General features: G+C 41.1%; 2 protein-coding genes across 2 annotated transcripts; both read left to right on the top strand.

Annotated features, from left to right (window-relative positions):
• Positions 1 to 1,291: 1,291 nt before the first annotated feature.
• LOC121621772 (gap junction Cx32.2 protein-like) lies at positions 1,292 to 3,551 on the top strand. The gene is made up of 2 exons (XM_041958390.1): positions 1,292 to 1,421; positions 2,392 to 3,551. The coding sequence occupies exon 2, from the start codon at positions 2,408 to 2,410 to the stop codon at positions 3,275 to 3,277; it is 870 nt and encodes a 289-aa protein (XP_041814324.1). The 5' UTR covers positions 1,292 to 1,421; positions 2,392 to 2,407; the 3' UTR covers positions 3,278 to 3,551.
• Positions 3,552 to 7,038: 3,487 nt separating this feature from the next.
• On the top strand, positions 7,039 to 14,870 carry gja1b (gap junction protein alpha 1b). Its single transcript, XM_041958250.1, has 2 exons — positions 7,039 to 7,135; positions 10,157 to 14,870. The coding sequence occupies exon 2, from the start codon at positions 10,173 to 10,175 to the stop codon at positions 11,337 to 11,339; it is 1,167 nt and encodes a 388-aa protein (XP_041814184.1). The 5' UTR covers positions 7,039 to 7,135; positions 10,157 to 10,172; the 3' UTR covers positions 11,340 to 14,870.
• The last annotated feature ends 9,315 nt before the right edge of the window (positions 14,871 to 24,185 follow it).

The raw sequence follows: 24,185 nt of genomic DNA, 5'->3' as shown, positions 1-24,185 counted from the left end.
CTTTGACTGGGATGCTTTCACTTCCTTTTTATAATTCAGGCTAACATTGCAGAATCATCAGAATCCACACCCACACTCCTACACAACATGACTGTCTGTCATGCAGTAGTGCTGAAATGGACTGATGTTGAGACACAAAAGCTGAGTTATTCACTGCTGACACTTGACCAGATGTTAAAAAATGGATGACTAAACCTCACTCCTATAAAAAAGGTACCCATTAGCTACGTGCTGAAGCTTAAGATGCTCTGAAAGATTGCAGCTGTGGCTGGATTTATCTGTCCCATTAAGGGCCAGAAATCCAGGGGCCCTGAAATCCCCAGACTTTCTGGGCCCCCATCTGTTTGGATGGGGGCCCAGAATACTGGGCATACTGGGCATACTGGCATGCTGTACTATACATGTAGCACTAAAAACATACTGTCAACTGACATTAAAGGGCCCTTAAAGTAGATCTTGCGTTATTACCCAATCTGGATGCCCTGTCTCGGAAAGGGGCCTGAAGAGGGTCCTTTTCCCTAGGAGTATATAGTATATAGTGTAGTTCTAAGATTAAATGAATGTTTAATCAAATAACCTCAAAGCAGACCTGGGGCCATGTAGCATCCCAGCATAGAAAAACTGTACACACAGAAGAAAGTGGGCCCATTCCTTATGTAGACATTTCTTTAATTCATAATTTACCGGGTCATCTTGGAGGCAACATAATTCAAGAGACACCTGGCCCAAAAAAGAAGAGTGCATTAGAGTGTACTGGTTTGCGGTGAGTATTTGATATGCATTTCTACATTTTGAGTAGAATTAACATCTTTTGTATTATTTATTATATTCAGTTATGAAGTAACCTCTCATCTCCAGGCAGTGATTGCAAAACATTTGACAGAATGAAGGAGCTTTTTAACATCAGGAGACCCTCTCCTCATAACTAACATTGTTTTATACAATATTTCTCAACATAACATAGTGTTCTGTGGTTTCATGCGGCCCATTTGTCCTTCTAAAAAACATAATACTGGACATGTTACAATTTCATATCTCTCCTTTTAGACTAACACACATTTCTGCACAATATTTCACATAACCAGGGCATGTCTGAATGACTGCATGCATATAATCTGGGTGTGGCATGGCTGACAAAATATGATTTACAGGCTGAAAATGTGAAAAAATGGGTTCTGAAGTCTTCCTTTACTTCCTTTAACTGAGGGTGATGAAACCTTTTTATCAGACTCATCAAAATCATCACGAGTTTGAGTGAAACAAGAAGCTGTGAGCGGCAGACTGGTTTGTACATGGCTGAGTCAGTGAGACCAAACCCATAGGCCTCAACAGTATATAAGTATCATCGGTGTATCACGTCTTTTGTTGTCTGCGCTGCGACTCCTCCTGGCAAAGAATTCCTAATGTGTGAAGCCTGAGAGGTCAGTATGTTCTCTTCAATTATTCTTGAATTAAAACGTTCATTCATTAACATGTTACTGTGTCACAGCAGGTATAACAGTGCTTCTTTCATACAAATCATCATAATTCCAAGTTACCAAGTTACCACCACAACATATTTTAGTAACTTGTTTCCATGTCAAGAGTTCGGTTTGTCTATTAGTTATACAGTATTTATAGAGCCACAGCTTTGAGACATCATTTATGTGGTTGTCTGTGTGGTACTAGATTAATTCAGACAAATGAATTAGGATTTAATTAACAGGATTGAAGCCATGATGAGTTGTCGTTTTCTTTTTGATTACTAAATGGTCGTACTTTAGCTATGTTTCTACGAAAAAAGAGTTTAGATCTGAATCTACAATAACACCAAAATGATCTCAGATTTTATTTGGGTAATTTCCCCAGATTATTGAATAACATTTTTCTCTTTGTTTTAGGGCCAACTAGTAGGATTTCAATTTTGTCCTCATTTAACCTCATGAAATTATTGCTCATCCATTTCTTTATTGGCAGTCAGTAATTGAGTCTATGGCTGCAGCATATTTTGGTTTAGCAGAGATGTACAACTGTGTGTCATCTGCATAACTATGGAAACATAGTTTAGAGAATTTGTCGTCGTAAGACTCAATGCAGGTAAATAAGGAAATTTAAGTAATTAAGTAAAAAAGGTTTAAGTTCAGATTTATGAATGTTAGAAATTCTAACACCTCTTGCATTGTTTTCTGGCCTTACACACAGAACTAGACTTCTACAGACTATAGTTGTTATCATTTTCAATTCTATTTGTTTTATGCAGACTATTTTTTTTTTCATTTTCTCTGGCTTTAACAAGGTTTTTTCTTTGTAGGACTTGCAGACACTTTGATTAATAAGAGAAGCTTCATTTACAATTTTCAACCTACAAATAAAAAGTAAGTTTGATCTCTGCGTGTTTCTCCTCTGCTTCAGACATTAGTTTCCAGCCATGGGTGACTGGTCTTACCTGTCCTCACTGCTAGACAAGGTCCAGTCTCACTCCACTGTCGTGGGGAAGATCTGGATGAGTGTCCTCTTCCTGTTCAGGATCTTTGTCCTGGGTGCTGCTGCGGACAAAGTCTGGGGAGATGAAGTGTCAGAGTTCTTCTGTGACACCCTGGAACCAGGATGTGAACATGCCTGCTATAACTGGTTGTTCCCAATATCCTACATTCATTACTGGGTCCTGCAGATCACCTTTGTGTCCACACCCACCCTGGTCTACCTGGGTCATGCCGTCCACATTATCCACAAAGAGAAGAGGATGAAGGAGCAACTACAGGGCGGCACTAATGGAACTGTACTGAAGAAGCCCAAGTATATAGATGACAGAGGGAAGGTGAAGATAAAAGGCACCCTGCTCTGCACTTACATTACCCAGCTGGTCTTCAAGATCTTCCTGGAGGTGGGATTCTGTGTGGGCCAATACTACATCTTTGGCTCTGTGTTCATGGTCTCCTATTTCCACTGTACTATGTCTCCACCCTGTGCCCGTTTCAGCGGTGCCCAGTGTTACATTTCTCGTCCGACAGAGAAGACGATCTTCATTTTCTTCATGCTTGCAGTTTCGGGCATTTCAGTGATCCTTAACATCATTGAGATAATCTACCTGCTGTGTAGCAGGAGGACGGACATCAGGAAACAGCTTCTAGCTCAGCAGCATGCACTCAGTTCACAGCAGTGCCCATCAAACCCAGCTTGGAGGGCCATGAACAGCCAGTATGGGGGTTTCCCACTGTCGCCTCTGCCAGTCCAGGGTCTGACAGGCCGCTGCAATGATGACAAACAAAGCTCCATCAGTAAGGAAAAGGACACTTAATACATGAATTATACAGTCAGTTTAGGATGTTTGCCCCTTGTTATTATTTTGCTTAAGTTACTCTTGAATAATTACAGTTTTTAATATGGTACATGGCTGGATTGTGTGAAATGATTTTGATTCAGAACAATAACATGGATACTAAATAACCATATAGCATTTACTGTGGTGTTCTGTAGAACCTCAATTGCATGAATTAATTAAACAAACAAACAAAAATCCTCAATATGCTGGACTCTCATTGGTCAATAACACCAGCTCTTTTTGTTGTTTTATTGAAGGTATGAATCATTGTGCTGCAATAAATGTTTATACCGTAATGAAGTAATCATTTATCGTACACATAATTTAAGTACATTTCTTAATTAGTATCACCCACACAGAATCATCAAACTGTTGGAAGTCATTTATAAACCAGCAGGTCTGATGTGAACTCTCACGTAAATGAATGGCAGTAGCCATTTTAAGCTGTGATCAAGGTGTTCAGTCAGAGTACCTCATCAGTTAAATAGGCAGTAAATAATTGATCTGGGCCTCCATTGATTGGTGGATAGTTATGTAAGTTTGGTCCACAACATAGTAGGTGATTCTGTAACTTCTGAGATGTGAGATGAAAATGGATGGTGAGAAGTGGAGTAGATAGAGATTTGTGGTATTTAGGGGTAGAGGTGGTAAGGGGAGAGATGCAGCACAAGAAACAGTTTATAAAGGCACATTTAAAATGAACAAAATAAGAAATTACATTCAACATTACATATAAAAAGTATACATTATATACATTGCAATACTATGTTCAGAAACATGGTGGAAATATAGAGACTGCTGGGATAGGCTCCAGCCCCCCCATGACCCTGCAGAGGAGTAAGAGGTGTATAGATAATGGATGGATGGATTTATTATCATACTGTTTCAAAGTAGCCTAGTCTTCATTACAGGAAAAACTCTTCTCCCTGTGTGTGGAGGAGGCGAAGGACTGTATGATAAATAGTGTGGTGCTCACACTAGTGTGTCAGTAAAAACACCAGCAGTAGAATTCAGCTTCAGTCCAGGCAATCAAAGTCATAACAGCATCAATTACAAGCAGTTCACTACATCCAGTCAATGTGCCTTGTTAACTTCACTGCTGAATACCAGCACAGCTACAAGAAAACTAAGGAATACAGCTACATGTTAATTACATACACAATTTGCACAATTATATTATTCTTATTTGCACCTTCCATACTACCCCCCCCCCTCACTTGTGTAGTCTAAAGAGCTTCTGTAACAGTGAATTTCACCATTGTGAGATTAATTAAGTCTTATCTTATCTTAGTCCACAGTATTTGTGAATTCCCAAGCAGTTGCCAAGAAGGATCACAAGATGGCGCCTCCAGTGCATGATTGAGTGTGAGCCAGCTACACATTAAAGGATAGGCTCACAATTGTTGCAAGATTGTCTTAAGGCAATATTCACATGCCCTCGTATGTGCACTGAAACTGTTTTTGGTCTTCCTAATGAAAAAATCCTTTCCTAATGTGGTTTCAATGTAAATTGAAGTTGTTAAGTAACCAAAACCAATATTAGGCAGTCTGACTTAGACAAACCAAAGTTACAGTCATTTTGGTACCAAATTGCCATTTTGTGTTACATCTGGAAATGTAAACACTAAGTGTAAGCACAAAGAATGAGTTTCAGACTAAAAATATTGTAACTTTGGATGATACCCTCTTTATTTGTCGGAGTGCTGAAGCCTCACATCAGTTTCAGTTGAACTGTAGAATGCATTTTTACACAAAACGAGGACTGTGGATTTTGTCCCCCCATATTTGCAACGAAATTGCTCAAAGAATGGGATCTCGTTGCTATTATCAAACTACACTTCACACACTTACAATTACACTGTAACAACATCCATAAGTTTAGCAATCGTGATTGGCAGAATCAAGGTGTGTTAAGTTTATTATTGCATGCTACTGTCACATTCTACCAGTTTACTTATAATTAAGAGAAAATGAACTGAAATCTTATTATGTGGGTAAATCTGAACAAACATAACTGCAATTGGCTCACATGGTATTAGTAAACCCACACAGGGAACGTCACTCACAAAACAGCACTCACTAATCAGGCACAAACAGCCTCTGTCCCTCACTGCTTACAGTGTTAATGAGGTGCAGGCTAAAATCTGCTGCTGCCTCATACAACAACAAAGTCACTCATTGGCTTTGCCTTCCTCACAATTTGTGTGTGCGAGAGGCCAGTGGCTTGTGCTCTTACTCCCCTTGTTAAGCCAATGACCCTGTTAAACCCTAAAACACATACAGCCTGTTTCATATCATGTAGCCCAACATGCAAATACTGGTTTGTTTCCATACATACACCTGCATTACACTATTCCCACCACTAGGTGGTGTTGTGCACTGGTAAGTGCAATATGGCAGAGCCGAGCGGTTTAACAGAAAGTTACAAAATGCACAAGAACGGTTCAGTATCAACAGGTTTTAGTTTGAGTCTACAGTTGGTGCTTGGTAAGTATATTTAAATTCATAATAATAATCATATCATTTCAATATTTTTAGCATTATAAAGATAAGAAGGCAAGGCAACACTGGAAGACAGAATAGTGTGATCTGACATAATGAAGCATTAAAAGCACATTAAAATTAAATAGTGGATGCAATGTTAATAGAAACATTGTATTGTAATATATGTAATGCTTCAACACTGCAAGAAACATCTGTCTTAACATGGAACCATCTAATATAAGCAGCCCTTAAGACTTCTTTTTTTTGAAACTGGTGATAAATGTTTTGCTCCAGGTCTTTCCATGAAACAAACAAGAATAAACAAGGCTGGGCACTGATTAAAATCAAAAGAGTGACACAAACGTCTTGACATCCTTTGCAGCTGAAAACCTGGCCATCAAATCTTTTGTCTTATTTCAAGAAAAAGAAGTCTCATTAACTAGTGGAATGACTTAATCAACAATATGTAATTAAAAATATCTGCCAGTTCATTACACTGGTGGACAAAGTATCCAGATATTGTACTTAAGTATTAATACCTAAATGCAAAAAATACTCACTTTTTGACATATACTCAACTGAAAACAGTACACAATATATTCAATTCTTGACCTCATCAGCTTCATTGCTTTTTATAATTATCTGCTTATTGTGAATCTGATGCAGCAACACGTTTTAAACAAGTTGATACAGGAGCAACAAAAGGCTGGGAAAAATACCTGCCTGGATCATTCCACAGGTAAACAGGTTGACTGCTGACAGGTGAGAGTATCATGATTGAAAGGCTCAGTGGTTCACAGTGAGGATGGAGCGAGGTTCACCACTCTTGGAACACATGATTGGATAAAGAGATTAATACATGGACTCTGGAACACTTCAGAAATCTGTTGTCAGAAAAAGTTCGTTTGTAAATGCTTTAATTTTATCTTCATTTAAGTTTTACGCAGTGTCCCAACTGTCAGAATCAGGGTTGCACATCTGTGAAGTTTAGCGCAGTTTCTGTTTGAAGAAAGGCACAGATGACCTCTATTAGTTCGCGGATTTGGACTTGGTGTCTCATCACAGATGATCTGTTCTGTATGAAAAATGAAGCAGAAACGGAACACCTTGGCCGTTTCAGTAGGAGGCTTTTCTCGTAATCTGCCCTCCCAGCAGCCTGGGCTTCGGTCTTGACGTAGCGATCAGGTGACTGGAGCTCCTCTAACGGGACGGCTATAAGAGAGGTTTGACAAGTCCGACTCAGTTTCCCTGCTGGTCCCAAACTTGGATTTCATCTTCGCCAGAGAGTGACTCGTTCAAGTGGCGGAGAAAGATCCTCCGGCCCTCTTCTTTCTCACTGTAACTTTCCAGGTAAGTTCAAGTCGTTGTCTCTGATTTTGTGTGAAAAGACTCCCCCCGGTCAGTACCCCCTGTGGGAAGAGTGCGCTCCAGACTTACAAAGTTTGAGTTTTCCTCTCAGCTCGTCTGCTTTGTTCGTACTTCAGTAATCAGACAGAAAACTCGAGGCTCACAGCTACATGGAGCAACATGTGATAAAGGATACACTTTTCATTTATTGGATTTTTTGCTTTTTTTCATCAAAAGAAACGCGCTGAAGTCCTGAACGCATTAAGTTTGTTCTTTTTCCATCCAAAACTTCCTGTTGTGTTGTGCTGGCTTCAGGGCCACTGCTCGTCCTCTGAGCTGGAGGAACGTCCTGTTTTATATTGAAACATTTCTGCTTCTCCATAACCCAGTGATCACTTTCTTTAAACACACACACACACACACACACACACACACACACACACACACACACACACACACACACACATTTCAGCTCCTGAAGTATCCTGCTGTACCCCGTGACAACAGGAAACTTCAGAACTGGAATGCTCAATCATTTGGACAGTTTTCAACTGACTTCTCATTAAAAACCACTCTACAGACTTTTCAGCAAGATTTTCGGGGCCTGCTGAAAGAGTCATTGTGTAGGAGTCTATTGTTCTGCTCTGTCTTTGTCATTTTCACCAGACAAACTCAGTCATGTAGAAAGTGGCGGGATATTGTCTGTCTAATAACAACATAAAAAGGTTCTTAGTTAGTCCCGTTTTTACTCTTGGACACTCCTGAAGGCTGGAAACACGTCAGGTGATGTCTCCAGAATGACCCTGCATTCTGTGTGTTTTCCAGGTCAAACATGTGCTGTCACTTATAATATACCACATACACATACAGTGTATGTGGTATATTATAAGTGACAGCACATGTTTGGCACCGTGTGGACTAGACTAGAGGTTCCTACTTATCCAAATTAAGTTCCTTGGTCAGGATTCTCCCCGCTCTCTGTAGTGAGATGTCGTTATCTACCTAATTAGATCTGCTCTAACCTTTTAACAACTCGTCTTAGTTATTTTCATGTCAGAGTGGAGAAAAAGCTCCTCTCTGGAGTCTACAAACCTCCATCAGAATCTTGATAAGACTGTAAATTGAATATGGAACGGTTGAGCTGTGAGGGTGTCAGTGAAAGCTGGATTAAGTTTGTTTTTACAGTTTGTGGTTTATCATGAAATTATAGTAGAAATCCCACAGTGCAATGCCATTGTTGCCAATGACCCACTGGTAATCACTTAAAGACCTCCAGAAAGTCCCAAAAGAGTCCTAGTACCCCTTCGAGCACCTCTTCTTTGATATTTGTCCTGAATATAACTGGTTTAATTCATCGAGGATTTATTGTACAGTGTGTTTTACTAATTCACAATAGTAACCGCCTGGCCGTCGTATCTCAGCAGTAATTCTCTATTGTTCGGCAGTTTTGAGGCTCCCTCTTTTACACTGCTTCTACAGTAGACGTGGTTCATTTTGACCAAGGGGGGCGCTAGTTTCCAGGGGATGAGTCCAGAGAGCCCAGTGCTGCAGTGTTAGCTTGTCAGTGCTTTCCATCCTCTAACTGTGACTCTACTCTAATCACTGTGAGGTCTTTTCAGCACAACACCGTGGAAAGCTAGTGTGTCGAAGCTTCGGACTGACTTGTGTCACGATGGTCAGGAGAAAACTGTCCACAAGAACTCAGCTATTACCATACTTTTATAATGGGCAAATTTCCCCCAGGAAATGTTCTGCGTATCTGCAGGGCTTCTGAATAGAGAAGCTCACCGCAGGCCTCACTGAGAAGATTTAACTGCAGCGTCAGTTCTGCTCCACACATTTATCAGCAGCATAGTGGCTTTTTTCCAGCAACCTCATTCTGAACCGCTTGGCTAAGACAACAGCATTCAGAAGATTTTCTACTGTTTTCTGAAGCCTTTTTGCATTTTTGTCCAGCACACAAGCTCAGTCTGCAGATATTCAGCTTTCTGTGTTATAGCTCTCATTTATGCTCTCCTCCTCACTCTGTACTCCACAGACAACAGCAGCTGCTGAGGAACTGCAGGACTGAGGCTCACAATTTAGATTAAGATCCAGCCGATTCTTTTAATACCACACAATAAGAGTAGGAGAGTTAAAGACTAATACTACTCTTTCACATATATAAACTTTTAGTTTATACTTTGTGTAACTGTATTGAAAACTGTAGAAGACAATAGACAGCAGGTGATCACTCAACATAGTTTGAAGCCCTGAGAAAGAGGTTTAGAAGTGCAGCAGGAAAGTGCTGTAGGTAGAATCCTCTCATGTGACTGAAATATGGGCTTTTTCCAGGAGCTGTGGCCAGGTTGATGACTGTGTTTGAGACTAAGAGAAGTCTGTTTTTCCCCAACTAAGCTGTTTGTGTTATTTTAAGATGTTTAGTGTTGCACAAGGTATTTAAATATAATTACACCAGCCCCATTTGATAATCTTTCCTCCACATCCTCATTGTCCCGATCATTATTTATTGTATGGGATAACAAGGAATTGGGTCAATGATTTGATTATTTTGATGATGATGATGTGAAGAATTGAATGGGATTCAGGGTTTCTTAAACTTGCTTCAACAATTTCATTTAAAGCATGTTTTACTTTTGATGTGTGCCTGAAGTTTGCTAAGATTTTCTTTACTTCATGAGTCAAATTTTCTTTCACATTTTCACATCCTTTCCTGGATTTTGAGGGCAGTGTTGTATAAACCAAAATGTGCCTTCTGCCCTGCTTCCAGTAATTGGATTAGCTTGTGCTTTGCGTCATGAAACATCTAGTTTTGTATCGTTCGATAATGATGCTGTTAAATCACATAATTCTACCAAAATGCTGAATGTCAAGAATGCTTAGGGCATTAGAAAACAAAACCACTGTTTGGAGCTTGCATATGTTACACTACGTCCATGTAAGCCTGAACTTTTAAAATCATTTGTAATAGTTGATGCTGTATGTATTTTATTGCCAGTTCAACATTGCCCTTTTTTTCACCAGCTAACGCTCCCTGAGAATGGGTGACTGGAGTGCTCTGGGTCGTCTGCTGGACAAGGTCCAGGCCTACTCTACTGCTGGGGGGAAGGTCTGGCTGTCGGTCCTCTTCATATTCAGGATCCTGGTCCTGGGTACTGCAGTAGAATCAGCCTGGGGAGACGAGCAGTCTGCCTTCAAATGTAACACCCAGCAGCCTGGTTGTGAGAACGTCTGTTATGACAAATCCTTCCCCATCTCCCACGTTCGTTTCTGGGTCCTCCAGATCATCTTTGTGTCAACGCCCACACTCCTCTACCTGGCTCATGTCTTCTATCTGAACAGGAAGGAACAGAAATTCAACAGGAAGGAGGAGGAGCTTAAAGCTGTGCAAAATGATGGAGGTGATGTTGACATTCCACTGAAGAAGATTGAGATGAAAAAGTTAAAGTATGGGATTGAGGAGCATGGCAAAGTGAAGATGAAGGGGGCCCTGCTCAGAACTTACATAGTCAGCATTTTCTTCAAATCTATGTTTGAGGTGGGGTTCCTGGTTATTCAGTGGTACATGTACGGCTTCAGCCTGTCTGCAGTCTACACCTGTGAGAGGTCCCCATGCCCACACAGGGTGGACTGTTTCCTGTCCCGTCCCACAGAGAAGACCGTGTTCATCATCTTCATGCTGGTGGTCTCACTGGTGTCCCTGCTGCTCAACGTTATTGAGCTTTTCTATGTGTTTTTTAAGAGGATCAAAGATCGTGTGAAGGGCAAACAGCAGCCCACACTCTACCCTGGTGGAGGCACCTTGGGCCCCACCCCGAAAGAACTGTCCACGGCCAAATATGCCTACTATAATGGCTGCTCCTCCCCGACCGCCCCGCTCTCACCCATGTCCCCCCCAGGCTACAAGCTAGCAACAGGGGAGCGGGGAACTGGCTCGTGCCGTAATTATAATAAGCAGGCCAATGAACAGAACTGGGCCAACTACTCCACAGAGCAGAACCGGCTCGGCCAGAACGGTGGAGGAAGCACTATTTCAAACTCCCACGCACAAGCCTTTGACTTCCCTGATGATACCCACGAGCACAAGAAACTGTCCTCATCAGCAGGACACGAGCTGCAGCCACTGGCACTGATGGACGCCAGGCCCTGCAGCCGGGCCAGCAGCCGGATGAGCAGCCGAGCCAGGCCAGACGACCTGGACGTGTAAGCCCTGCTTCCTCCTCCCACCTCAGCCTGACTGACGGGATGTGTGGCTGCAGCCAGAGAATCAGGAAACACTCAATCACATAAGTTCATGTAAGAGGTGGGGCTAACTTTGATCACTGTCTTCAGCATAGAGACTCTTAGTCAATCAAAGAGACATTAAAACTTGTTATGTAACACTGTCAAAGGTACAAGTTGCAAATATTTTTTCAATGGCGTTTACCGTAACTTTTTAGTGGAGCTAACCCAGCTTTAAGACAACAGAACGGCCACAGGAATGATGCAAGAGTCTAACAGAGGCGCTCCTTAGAACCAGTCACTGATCAGTTCAACAGAGGATGACACTGGTTTAAGTGACTGATTTGGTTTTAATTTGCAAAGCTTAAATTTAAGGAAAATTCTGTTTGTTTTTTTATTGTTTCATAGTTTCTTCTACTCTTCCTATTGGTGACAGCATTTTACTGGCCACAGTCACAGCTGGAATCTGAAGGTATGATGGCGGCTTTACAGTTGGTTGCCTTCTTAACTGCATCTTTGTAACATCTGACTAGATGAGAATTAGATTTTTCTGGTTCATTTATAGCCCTTTTTATTGATCAATTAGCATTGTCCCTGTCAAATAAACTACAAAAATCCAGTTGGACAATAAACAATCTCCATCCTCACATGCGCCTTAATTTAGCTTGATGATGTCAATCATATAATTTGTAATTTAAGGAGGGAGTTGAGGGTGAACCAGATAATTTAGACTGTGGGCAATAATTATAACTGCGACCATGGACGGTTTGGTATAAAAAGCATGCAAACAACCCATAACACAGTGCCCTGTCATTAAAGTAACTAGAGCTATTTAGTTAAGGTTAGTTAGGGAAAGAGCTCCTTTATTTTAGGCGATAGGATGGAAGTGTGTTGAAGTCACTCACTTTCTTTGTCCCTAAGAGGTATTACTGCAGAATGACAGCACACTACTTCCACCTTAGCTCCTGAGAGACAGTCATTACATGTATGAGCGGAGCAGATCTCTTGTTGGGAGCACGTAAACACAGGTCATATTAGTGGTTTGAACAATCAGTGCTGTTGTTTTTCAGGTGAAGACAGTATCTCGCTGTAATACTGTATAAACCTGTGTGAGCTCTTGTGTGGCGACTCGGTGCACTCTGTTATAAAACTGTATGTAGCACATACAATAAGACATCATCATCATCATCAGCCAACAGGAATGATTGCCAAAAGTATGACAAAGGAGAATCAAAACCAGGCCATATTAAAGCAGATTTTTTCTTCATTGAGACAGGTGAGCTCACTGACACACACTCAAACAACACACACACACACACACACACACACACATTCCACAGTGCCCTTGAGTGTTTTCCAGACATGTTTGTATTGAAAGATAGTTTAATGGACTCATAGCCACACTTGAATTGAGTTTCTCATAGAGTTTGCTTGTGTAATAAAGCTAAATATATGTGTGACTGAACATTATTAATACATTTTTACTGCTTTCACCTACATCATAACTATCTTATCCCAGTTTGGAAACTTCCTTTTTTGTCTCTCGGCCACAACAAAGAGAGGAGTTATTGTCCAGTGCCTTCGCCTAGACAAAGAACTGCTACATGGAACATATAAACCACTTGCTTCATCCTTTACATGTGACTCACAGTAAGGGTTTTTGGAAGAATGGTTAATATGAGTTATAGTAAATATTTATTGCTTTACATGTGCAGGACACCTACCACAAAGAGAAAAAATTGACTACTAAACACTATCTCTCAACGTAAACATGAACTCCCACAAACTGCATATTTATTGACAGTAAAAACATTTTTTTTCTTAAGTAACATTGTCAGTCAGTGTGGACTGTTGTTTCCTGATAAACTTTGAATTTATGTGGTGTTATGTTTCATTTTATGGTTTTATTTGTCTTTTTTCGGGGTGTCTGTGAGAATGGCAGGGCTGAGGGTTCAGGCTGCTGTGACACAGCAAACTCTGATCTGCTTTTATGGGGGTTCCTTGAAGAAAGGCTTTATCACTGTCATTGATTCGACAAGTGTGTTCTTTTTTTTCAGCTTTTGTGGGCGGTAGAGAAATACAGTAGAATGATTATCTGTGTTTTACATATTTGAGTGAATTATTTTTTCGTTCTGTAGGTATTGTTTTTCAGACTTGATGTAACTTGTTGCTGCTTGAGAAATAGATGTTTAGTACTGTAAATCAAGCTATGTCAAAAAATGTGAGTTTCTAGAAGACTGCTTATAGATCTGGACTAATATTTAGTCAGTTATATTAAAATGTATGCCATTGTAGCTCTACCAAACTACCAAACACTAGGGTAAATCTCAATTTGGGCTTTTTTCTTATTTTTGTCATTTTTTTAAATTGCCATTTGTGCATCATTTAGTCGGTACTTACATGTATCATGGATCTTTCAGTTTCAATAGCGTTTGCACTGAGATCTTGGTGATAGAGATATGATGCACACAGTAAGTGGTAAGAGTTTTCACACATGTTACTAATTTATTGTATAACACAGAAATCACTACAGTGCATAATATCAGACATCTGACCACTGATTTCATTGACTGGTTCTGTGAGAGATGTCTTCCATTGACAGAACAGGAGCAACAGTCATTCTTTGCAGTAATTTAGACATTGCTAATCCATGGGGATCCACTGTTGTACAGTTTAAGTGCATGATAGCAAAACAAAAACTCATTAATTGTATCTGTGAAAAGCTATTTTAACCAATAAATATTTTTCTGTCTTAATCACTGATGTATTGGTTTCATTGCAGGTCATTTTTTTGTCATCTCTGTGGTTTGAGTGGACCACCAGTCAGGAAAGTGTTTTCATTTTGGCACCTTATGATTTGGGTTTAGTCTTTCGACAAAAAATTGTTGCCGTTTCTTGTCAATATTAGTTCAGGCACACTGCCATTTTATGTCTTCTAATCATTCAGGTTACTGATGTTTGATCTTGAAACTGTCAATACACAACTTTGATGTAATTCTTAGTTCTTAAACTCTGGATGTTTGACCTGGCCATTGTCTGGGTTTAGCTTGCGCACCCCATAACATTAACACACACATACTGTATTCCTTTAGAAAACATCTACAGGAAGAATTAGATGGTTTGCAGCAGTCCTGCACTCATTCCTAAACACACGAAACGTTGACTGAAAGTAATGTTGCCTCCACATCCTTGATAATGTTTTGTTAGTATTTGCTTTCCTTTTCATGACTGTTGGCACGCTGGCCTCTATGTTTGTTCCAGCTGTTGTGTTGCTGTCAAAATCCATATTTACTTCATGAATCTGTTTTCTATAAAAAAGTAACGTTAGCTTAAAGTTTATCTAACTTAAAATGCCTTCTATTTGTTTCAGTCTCACTTTCATTGTGGAAAATGGTCATCAATAAATCTTACTTGTTATAGCTTTTGTTGATTAAGACTGCAGTAAAAACTGACAGAACTGTGGCTTCATCTTTTTTGACATCACATGAATTATTAAAAGAAAATGTATAACTCAGCAGTATTCTGGTCTTTTCCACTATATATTGTCTTCTACTACGCAGAATTTCTGATCAAGAATGATCAAGCATAACAGCCATTGTCAGTCTTACAGGTGAGAAAGGAGAAAACCCCCTTTTACTTTATATGCCTAAATGTATAATGAATAGTCTGATCTAGATCGTATATAGTATATTTCTTACTGAAATGAATAAAATAAGCTAGCTTTGGCAGGACACTGAGGTCAGCTGATCTAAACTTTCTCCAACCACATTTGACTTCTCAGTGTTTCTCGCATGCCAGCTGCCATACACCACTGCTGACTGCTGTGCTGGTTACCTGCCACTCACTGCTGAAGAATTACATGCTTCTCAGAGTTGGAAAAAAACTCCAACCTCTAACCATTTAAGTGCTGTTGGTTTGTGCCAGTAATGCATTTTCATCAAACTTAAAACAACACTGAAGTATGAGGTTCACAGCCAGCAGCATGACATTGCTCACTCTAACTGCCACATGTTGCTGTTACAAGTTGTGTACTGTGCATTTCCCAATTACCTGTTATATACATAATGTCCTTTGTGCTGAACCTTTACTGTGTGCTCGGATACATACTGTACATCGAGCACCCTGCAGAGCTGCACCTCTACTGCCAAATATAACCATATTGGCATTCATTAAAATCTTTTAACTTTATGATCACAGTTTTTCTGACTTAACTAATGTAACATTTCTAGAGGATTGCATCATGTGCTTAAAACAGAGGGAAACTCTGTCCAGCTAATACTGGCAAGGCCCTCTGAACAGCACATAAACCAAGTCATGATCCAGATAAAGCAGGGTGATAGGGCTCAGGAGGTGCTCAGTCCTAAAGTGTACTGTAGCTCTGTTAAAACCTTCCGAGAGATGCAATTAAATTTCAGCATATGAAAAGACACAGCTCTTTTTTGCTTCTCTTCCCTATTTAATCTTTCCACAGTACTAAATCAAACCACATGTTTGCACAACACAGAGCTGCAGTTAGAAGACCACATGTGGCTCAGAGTTTGAGAAGGAGAGGAGCGAGGGGGCATATCAAACTTTCATTAATGACTTATTCATTATGATTTCAGTAAGACGACAGTGGGGTTTACAGAGCAGCACTAGTATTGTCAAATAATTGCTTTATTTATTTTAGAACAAAAACTCTCCTTCATTTGTGCTGACAAGGGAGAGTGGTGGATGTATGTGGTTGGGTTTGTTTTTTTTGACAATATTCAAATACATTTATAAAATACATTTCAGACTTTGTCAAGAATAGAACAATTAAGTGTGAGATATATTTCCATCATTGTCCCTGGTATTTCCACAGTCCACAATGAAGATTTTTTTTTTCAAATAATTAAAGATCAGCAAGATACACACATTAATGAGATAAAAGATGAAACAGTGCATTAAGGCATTAACATTCTATCACTAATGTTATGTAGAAACCTTTGCCTCAAAGGTAACAGGCTTTGACACCTCCATAAAAGAATAGTTTGATATCTTGCAAAATACACTTACGACCTGCCTACAGCACATCTAAAGCTCACACACTAACACATTATGTCCTTTTTGGTTAACTGTCAACGCAGATTAAAACAACATTGTGTCATTTTTATTGTTCTGCAGGTCAGAACATGTCAGACAGCACGCGCTGCAACTCTGATGTCCTTGGACCTGGTTTCATATCCAACTCTCCGATTGCATGATATACAGTTTTGAACATTTACTGGATTAATGCTGGATATTGGAAGATAATATAACATTTTGCACAGGCCATTTGTAGCCCCACACTTTAGATTACTTTAAAATGAACATTATATTTGTCCCACTGAATAGCGTACTTCGCATGAGAGTGGCCCAGCTGGGTGATGAGAAGAGCACTGTCTTGAGAACTGTTCACTTAATCACTTTCCTGTCATAACCTGATGCAAAATATAGAGACATAATCTACCACTCAGATGTGTGCTGACTTAGTCATAGGACAGTTCTGGAGTGGTTCTATTCTCTGAGGTCTGAAATTGAACGTTTTCTTAAAGAAATAAAATCACAGTCATGTTGAACTGAGCTACCCTGAGTGGTTGGCAGGCCTTGTTTTTAGTAGATCTCACTCGCCGCTTGAACATGTTGTCCAAAAACTTAAAAAGAAAAGATGGATGTCACAAATGTATGAATACATGAAATCATTTGTTGTGGAATGTTTGACTTTTTGACAAGCAAATCAGTGACAGCAATGCAGCACACACCCAACTGCTGGAAATTATCTGCAATTTCCCTACATCACCAACATATGGGACAATAGGGAAATATGTGACTGATCACTGATTTCACAATTTAGCAAGCACTTTCAACATTTCAAATGCTTTCTCTGTTGATGTGGAATAAGTACAGGATGATGTGCAGTTGGAGATGTGATGATACTCTCTGAAGTCACTACCAGCAGTTCCCACTGCCAGAGTTCAACAGGGGTTTAGAAAAGTCCACATTTCCCTGAATGAGGCACCATGCCTAAAGGATGCTCAGGTTATTTGACACTACATACATATGTGAGCAAACATCGCCTCTTTATGACAGTGAACAAGAACAGATTGAGGTCCAAGATGAGTGGCAATCACCTCTATCTGATCTACTGGCAAGACCTGCATTTGACCTGACAGCAATTCTTCAGTCCAAGGCCCAGCAACACTGTTCACATTAGGAGATTCTGGTGTGTGAGATTTATACTGATGAAACCATCTCATTGTACTGCAGATTCAAGTGCCTAGCACTTGATTTCTTGTTCTTACAACTCACGTATTAAGCATAAATTAATAAGCTCATGGCCAAGGACCATATACTTTTTTCTCCATGTGGCTCGTGACATGAAAAATCTGTACACCCCTGCAGTACAGTATAATTTTACATAGTAGCATGTATGTATGTTTCTTTGGCTGTTCACTCCCAGTTGATGATCCTTGATCCCTTCCAAGTCGATGTTGTGAATGGTTTTGGTTTTGGATATATCTTCTTTTAGACTGTGTTGCCAGTTATGTTGTAATGAGAAATGTAGCTTTGTGCAGAACATAACTCCATAGTAACAGGAAGCCCCACATTTCATTGTCGTATGTGTTAAAAATCAAGCAAGTCAAAGGAGTAAGACAATTTTTTTCCGAGGACATGTTATGGTATATACACTGTGCATGTATTCTCTGGTGACTAGACTCATTTTAGTGTGTAGATGAATGGTGGCAGCTGTTGTACTGCAGCTGGTTTGCTGCTGTCAGACATCCAAGGATGTCACTGGGTGGCTTATAACCACACACCACAGAGCTGGTGTAGAACTATGGGTTACTTCGCCAAAATGCATAGATAGTATATGTGTTTGTGAGTGTGCTGTCTAAAAATGGCCCTTCAACTAGCTCTTTGAATTGTGATGTCGTGTTCAAAACAGATCCAGCTGGCAGCAAGGACAGGCCACACGCCTTTGATGTCACACAACATGCTGAGTAAAGGCAGTAATCTATCTGAGACAGATTTTAGGCAAAGTATTCCTTTAAAAGAAAAAAAAAGAGTTAGTGATGAAACTGCTTCGCCTTAGCTCTGAAGAATCGGCCTCCCTGCTTCTTGCTTCCTTTCAGCTTCAATATGTTTCCTAGAATGCCATTCAACAACTAACAGAGAGGGAGTGCCGTGGATGTCAGTGCCATGGATGAAATCATAACAGCTACTGAGCTCTCATGTCAACAGATCCAACTCCATGACATGACTGATAAAAGACCATGTGATATGGCTGAAAAAAACTAGTAAAGAGGTACTTTCTAGGGAGTGTACAAGATTCATGCGGAGGTGAGTCAGCTTGTGTTAAGATACTGCTGTTCAGATACTACAAATGAATATCCATTGTCCATGAATATCCAGCATGTGCAGAAGCAAATATCAGGACAGGCTACAGACAGGAAGCAGTGTTTTTAGTGCAGTACAAGCATGTTGCCACAAGGAGCCAATGCCAATTGTATGAGTGTGTGTATGTGTGTCCAAAGATGATGAACTGCAGTAGGAGTATTTTATTCCTCTTCCCCCATGCCCTAAATTAGATATGGGGCCTGTATCTTTTTCTTGTTCTGCTGTAAGCTCTTGTATAATTCCACAGTTTACCAGTTATGTGCACAGACCTACAGTTACAGACCCAACTCTTAACCAGGAATTAACCAGTGCCAGCAGTCTGGCATGAATGGGTCAAAAACAGGTTGAACAGTGTAATCCTGTGTGAGAACGCAATATCAGAGTCTTTATTATAGTCTCACAGTGCTTACATATCAGAGTGTCCCTTTACCATCTCTTGTAACTTGGAGAATGAATGGGAACTGTTTACCTGGCTGTCAGCTTTAGCTCCTTATCATGTTCACCTGGTGAACCACTGAAAGGTTGCATTTCTGCATGTCTGAGAAGCACAACAGTCACTACATGTAACATTTTTATACCATCTATATGTGACCATACAATGACCACTTTGTGCAGTTGTGCACATAAACCAAAAAACATTGCTTATATTAGCATTGCTGTTAAGGGAACATCATCACCTGTGTTCACTACAGCTAACATTAATCATTAACCAGACTATTTGGTTGTCTGGATATAGGGGAGTACCTTTCAGCCAGTGACACAATTTATGTTATGTTGTAGTAGTTTTGCTCTGTGGAAGATAGTTTGCAAGAAAAGAATGCACATCCATGGAGCGTTTGATCAGAGGGGAACATTAAGAAAGCCCAGCACCAACCTCAGTGTCGGAAGCATCCGCCTCCACAATGAAATGGAATTAGGACTGGTGCTGAGGTCCAGTGAGGGATAAAAAAGGACACAGGTGAAGCATGATATTCAGTAATTTTCTGCTTTTACAAACATCATGTAACATCCATTGGAGAGCTTGGCACATGTGTTGCTGGTGCACCTCTGGGTCCTTGTAGAAGACCAGGATGTCATTCACATAGTCACACACATAACATTCAGTCATATCCCTTAAGAAATCATTCACTAAGTAGGGGCGTTAGTGAGACCAAATGGCATTACCAGCTACTCAAAGTGGCCTAATGGTGTGTTGTATGCTGTTTATCACTCGCCCCCCCTCTCTGATGTGGACGAGATGATTGGTGTTCAGAAGGTCCAGTTTGGTGATGACTGTGGCTCCACGGAGAGGCACAAACGTAGAGCTGATTAGTGGCAAGGGATATTTGTTTTTCACTCTCATGTTGTTGGGTCCATGAAAATCAATGTATGGTCTCAAAGGTACATCTTTCTTCTTCTCCAGCACCCACTGGAGAAGAAGAAGGTTTTATAATACCTACAGCCAGAATCCTGAATGTACTTCTCCATAGCTTCACGCTTGGGACTATTCTGAGTGCACATTGTGGTAGTATAATATCAGCTTTGCTCACCGCCATCTCGTTATCAAAGACGTGCAAACACATCCTCATTGTGCTTGTCATATCTTTTTGTCAAGTCTCACAGTCTGTGATGTAACCACAGACGTGGTCACGTCCACCATCTTACCTTCTCTCTCTCGCTCTCCTCCCTCTGCCCCTCACACACTCTCTCACATTCTCTCTCTCTCTCTCTCTCTCTCTCTCTCTCACACACACACACACACTCGCACACACACATGCGCATTCCCACATGCACACGCTTGCTTACTGCTTTTGTACCTCTTGGTGCTGTTGCTCGTGTTATAGCTGCTTGTGTTGTAGTTGTAGCTGGACAATAGATGATTGAAGGATTATTGATTGTAGATCGGTACTGCTGAAGTTAAATAAACACTATTGTTCATTGAAAGAGCCAATGTCTGCGAATATTTGCGCATATGTGTTGTGGTAACAGCTGGTTCTGAGGGTCAACCTTTTACTGTTCACCTGATAAATGTAAAATGGTATTTTACACTTTGGCATTTTAAGTGAACGGCCCATGGTTTGTCTATTGAGCCCTGATCTCAGGCTGGTGCCCTGGTATTATTAATTATTAATTATAATTCTTAATGAACATTTATTGTATTAATGTATTGCAAGGATTACGCCAACTTTATAGGTTGCAGGAATGTTTCTGCCGTATTGTGATAGCAAGCTAGGGGAGAATGGGATGAGTTGAGCCAGACTGGCTTAGAGGACTGGTAATATGATTAATTGAAAATGGTCAAATATAGAAGTGGAACCGAGAATGGATTGATTGATTGAGTACTTTGTGGTGCACAAGTCCAGACAGGTGAATACATCCACTGTTGCCTAGCAACATAATGTTGTGTGGGTTGAGCCAAATATTGCTTGTTGCACTGGCCGTAGGGTCCATAGTAGTTTTTATTTATTGTCATTTTAATTTAATTAAATTGAGTAGTCCTACAGTGCCCATCCTCTGAAGAAATACACTGACACTGACACTGAACTTACTGATACTTTGTATCACAAAACTAATATGCGACATCCATTTCTGGTCAAGTATTGTGAACAATGTGAAGCATTGTGCAAATGTGAGTAGCTTCCATCAGACTCACTTACCACTTGTGTTTAAGCTACTTATGGAAGCTGTCTTGCAGAATATCAGTTTGATAAAAAAAGTAATATCATTATTGCTTCAAATTCCTTGATATTCATTACATTTAGAATATTTTTAATGAATTGTTGAAGTTTTTTCATCCACCACATGACTATTCTGATGACAAAATCTTCCGATTTATAAATCAATGTTTCAGTTTCCATGATGTAAACATGGGTGTGTCTCTTCATGTCCTTTTTTTCTAAAATCAGCAGTATGTTGTCTCTGTGAGCATATCTGCAATATTATTGATCTCCTCCTGATATGAACTCTTAGTTGATTGTATCTGGCCTGTGATGATGGTGTCATCAACAGCTCTCTCCATGATGGGGGTAGCAGTTGTGGGTGTACAGTGTGAATAGGAGGGGGCAGAGCACAGTCCCCAGGTGGGTCTCTGACATTCAACACTAGAGTGGGATGTGACCATCAATTGCAACTGCCCCCTGGCCATCCGCCTGAGGTCTTGTACTTCACCCCTGTCCTGCACACAGGCCATGCACTTGTCTTGCTGTTTTTTGGCAACTTGTTTAGCAATATGGAACCCACGGAAAAATATCAAAACACTCTCCCACTTCCTAATTTCCCCACTTACATCCCCATTCACATTGAATCAGGGTTCCATGATGCAGGCATTATACCACACTGTCGTGGTAAAGATCAAGCAGTTGACCTGTTTGCTAAAGTCCTAACCTACGGTCATGACCTTTAGGTAATGATTGAAAGAATGAGAATATTGTGAGAAGCTCAGACATGCTGAATAAGTTTGACTAGAATTCAGTTAAGGTAGTTTGGGCATCTGATTAGGATGCTTCCTGGCTGCCCCGTATGGAAGTTTACCAGGACCAGGTATGTAAAACTGTAAGGAGACTCAAATCCCCCTTGAGGGATCATTGCATTGAAACATCTTTCAATCCCCATGGAAGTGCTAAAAGGAAGAAAGTAAAGAAGGTCTGGGCTGCCTTGATTCACCAGTCAGATTAGTTGTAGAAAATCAACTAATGTATACAGAATACACTTGTAAGAGCTGTGCTGTTGTATTCATGTCATCATGTATCTGGAACCTATAACTGTAACTTAATCAGTACAATGTTAATTTTACAGTGGTTTAGGATTTTCTCATTTCTGTAATCTAGTTTGCAAAGCATTTGCTAAAACCACATGTGCATTGATTCATATATTGGGTAAAGTTAGGACTTTTGCACATCTGTGGATTTTTTACTCAGCAATGTTCAGTGACAAGGTAGTTTGGAAGCTCCTCGGTGGCAAGGCACCGGGGGTGGATGAGATCTGCCCTGAGTAGCTCAAGTCTCTGGATGTTGTAGGGCTGTCTTGGCTGACACGCCTCTGCAACATTGCGTGGCAGTTGGGGACAGTGCCCCTGGACTGGCAGACCGGGGTGGTAGTCCCCCTATTTAGTATACTATAGGAGGATCACACTCCTCAGCCTCCCTGGTAAAGTCTGTTCCAGGGTACTGGTGAGGAGAATTCGGCCGATAGTTGAACCTCGGATTCAGGAGCAACAATGCAGTTTTCGTCCTGGTCGTGGAACACTGGACCAGCTCTACACCCTCCGCAGGGTGCTCGAGGGTTTGTGTTTTGTGAACTTTCGGGCATTCGACCGTGTCCCTCGTGGCATTCTGTGTCAGGTGCTTCAGGAGTATAGAGTCCGGGGCCTTCTACTTCGGGCTGTTCGGCTTCTGTACGGCCGGTGTCGTAGTCAGAGCTGTTCCCAGTGCATGTTACTCCGGCAGGGCTGCCCTTTGTCACTGGTTCTGTTCATCATTTTTATGGACAGAATTTCTAGGCACAGCCAAGGGTCGGATCTCATCTCTGCTTTTTGCGGATGATGTTGTCCTGTCAGCTCCTTCGAACCAGGACCTTCAGCATGTGTTGGGGCAGTTTGCAGCCGAGTGCAAAGTGGCTTGGATGAGAATCAGCACTTCCAAGTCCGAGGCCATGGTTCTCGACTGGAAAAAGGTAGCTTGCCCCCTCTGGGTTGTAGGAGAGCTCCTGCCTCAAGTGTAGGAGTTCAAGTATCTTGGGGTCTTGTTCAGGAGTGAGGAAAGGATGGAGCGTGAGTCAATCTACGTTCCTACCCTCACCTATGATCATGACCGAAAGAACAAGATCTTGGATACAAGCGGCTGAAATGGGTTTCCTCCGCAGGGTGGCGCGGGTGCTCTCATAGAGTGAGGAGCTCTGTCACTCGGGAGGAGGTCCGAGTAGAGCCGCTGCTTCTCCACGTCGAGAGGAGCCAGCTGAGGTGGCTGAGGCATCTATATCGGATGACCCCTGGACGCCTTCCTGGGAGGGTTTCTGGACATACCCCACCAGGAAGATGCCCCTGGGAAGACCCAGGACATGCTGGAGGGACTATGTGTTCGGCTGGGCTGGGAACACCTCGGGGTCCCCCCGGAAGAGCTGAAGGAAGTGTCTGGGGAGAGGGAAGTCTGGTCCCTGCTTAGACTGCTGCCCCTGCAACCTGGCCCCAGATAAGCGGAAGAAGATGGATGGATGGATGAATGGATGTTCAGTGACAAGCTTTGTCAGCTTCCCATTCGTGACACAACATTTCTACAAGTTGTAGAAAAATTGATTGTCTTATTTTCAAGTAAGACTTCTCTTCCATATCAAGGCTCAAAAGGCTCCTCTCTCTCACATAACAAAATTAATTTCCTTCTTCCTTACATCTTATGTCTTCCTCCTCGCCCTCCATTCCTCCACCCTTCTTTTGGCCTGCCGGGCTCTGTGTTTGAAGCCA

This window comes from Chelmon rostratus, chromosome 18, assembly GCF_017976325.1.
Source record: "Chelmon rostratus isolate fCheRos1 chromosome 18, fCheRos1.pri, whole genome shotgun sequence".
Taxonomy (NCBI): Eukaryota; Metazoa; Chordata; class Actinopteri; order Chaetodontiformes; family Chaetodontidae; genus Chelmon; species Chelmon rostratus.
This window is presented reverse-complemented; position numbering and strand designations above follow the sequence as displayed.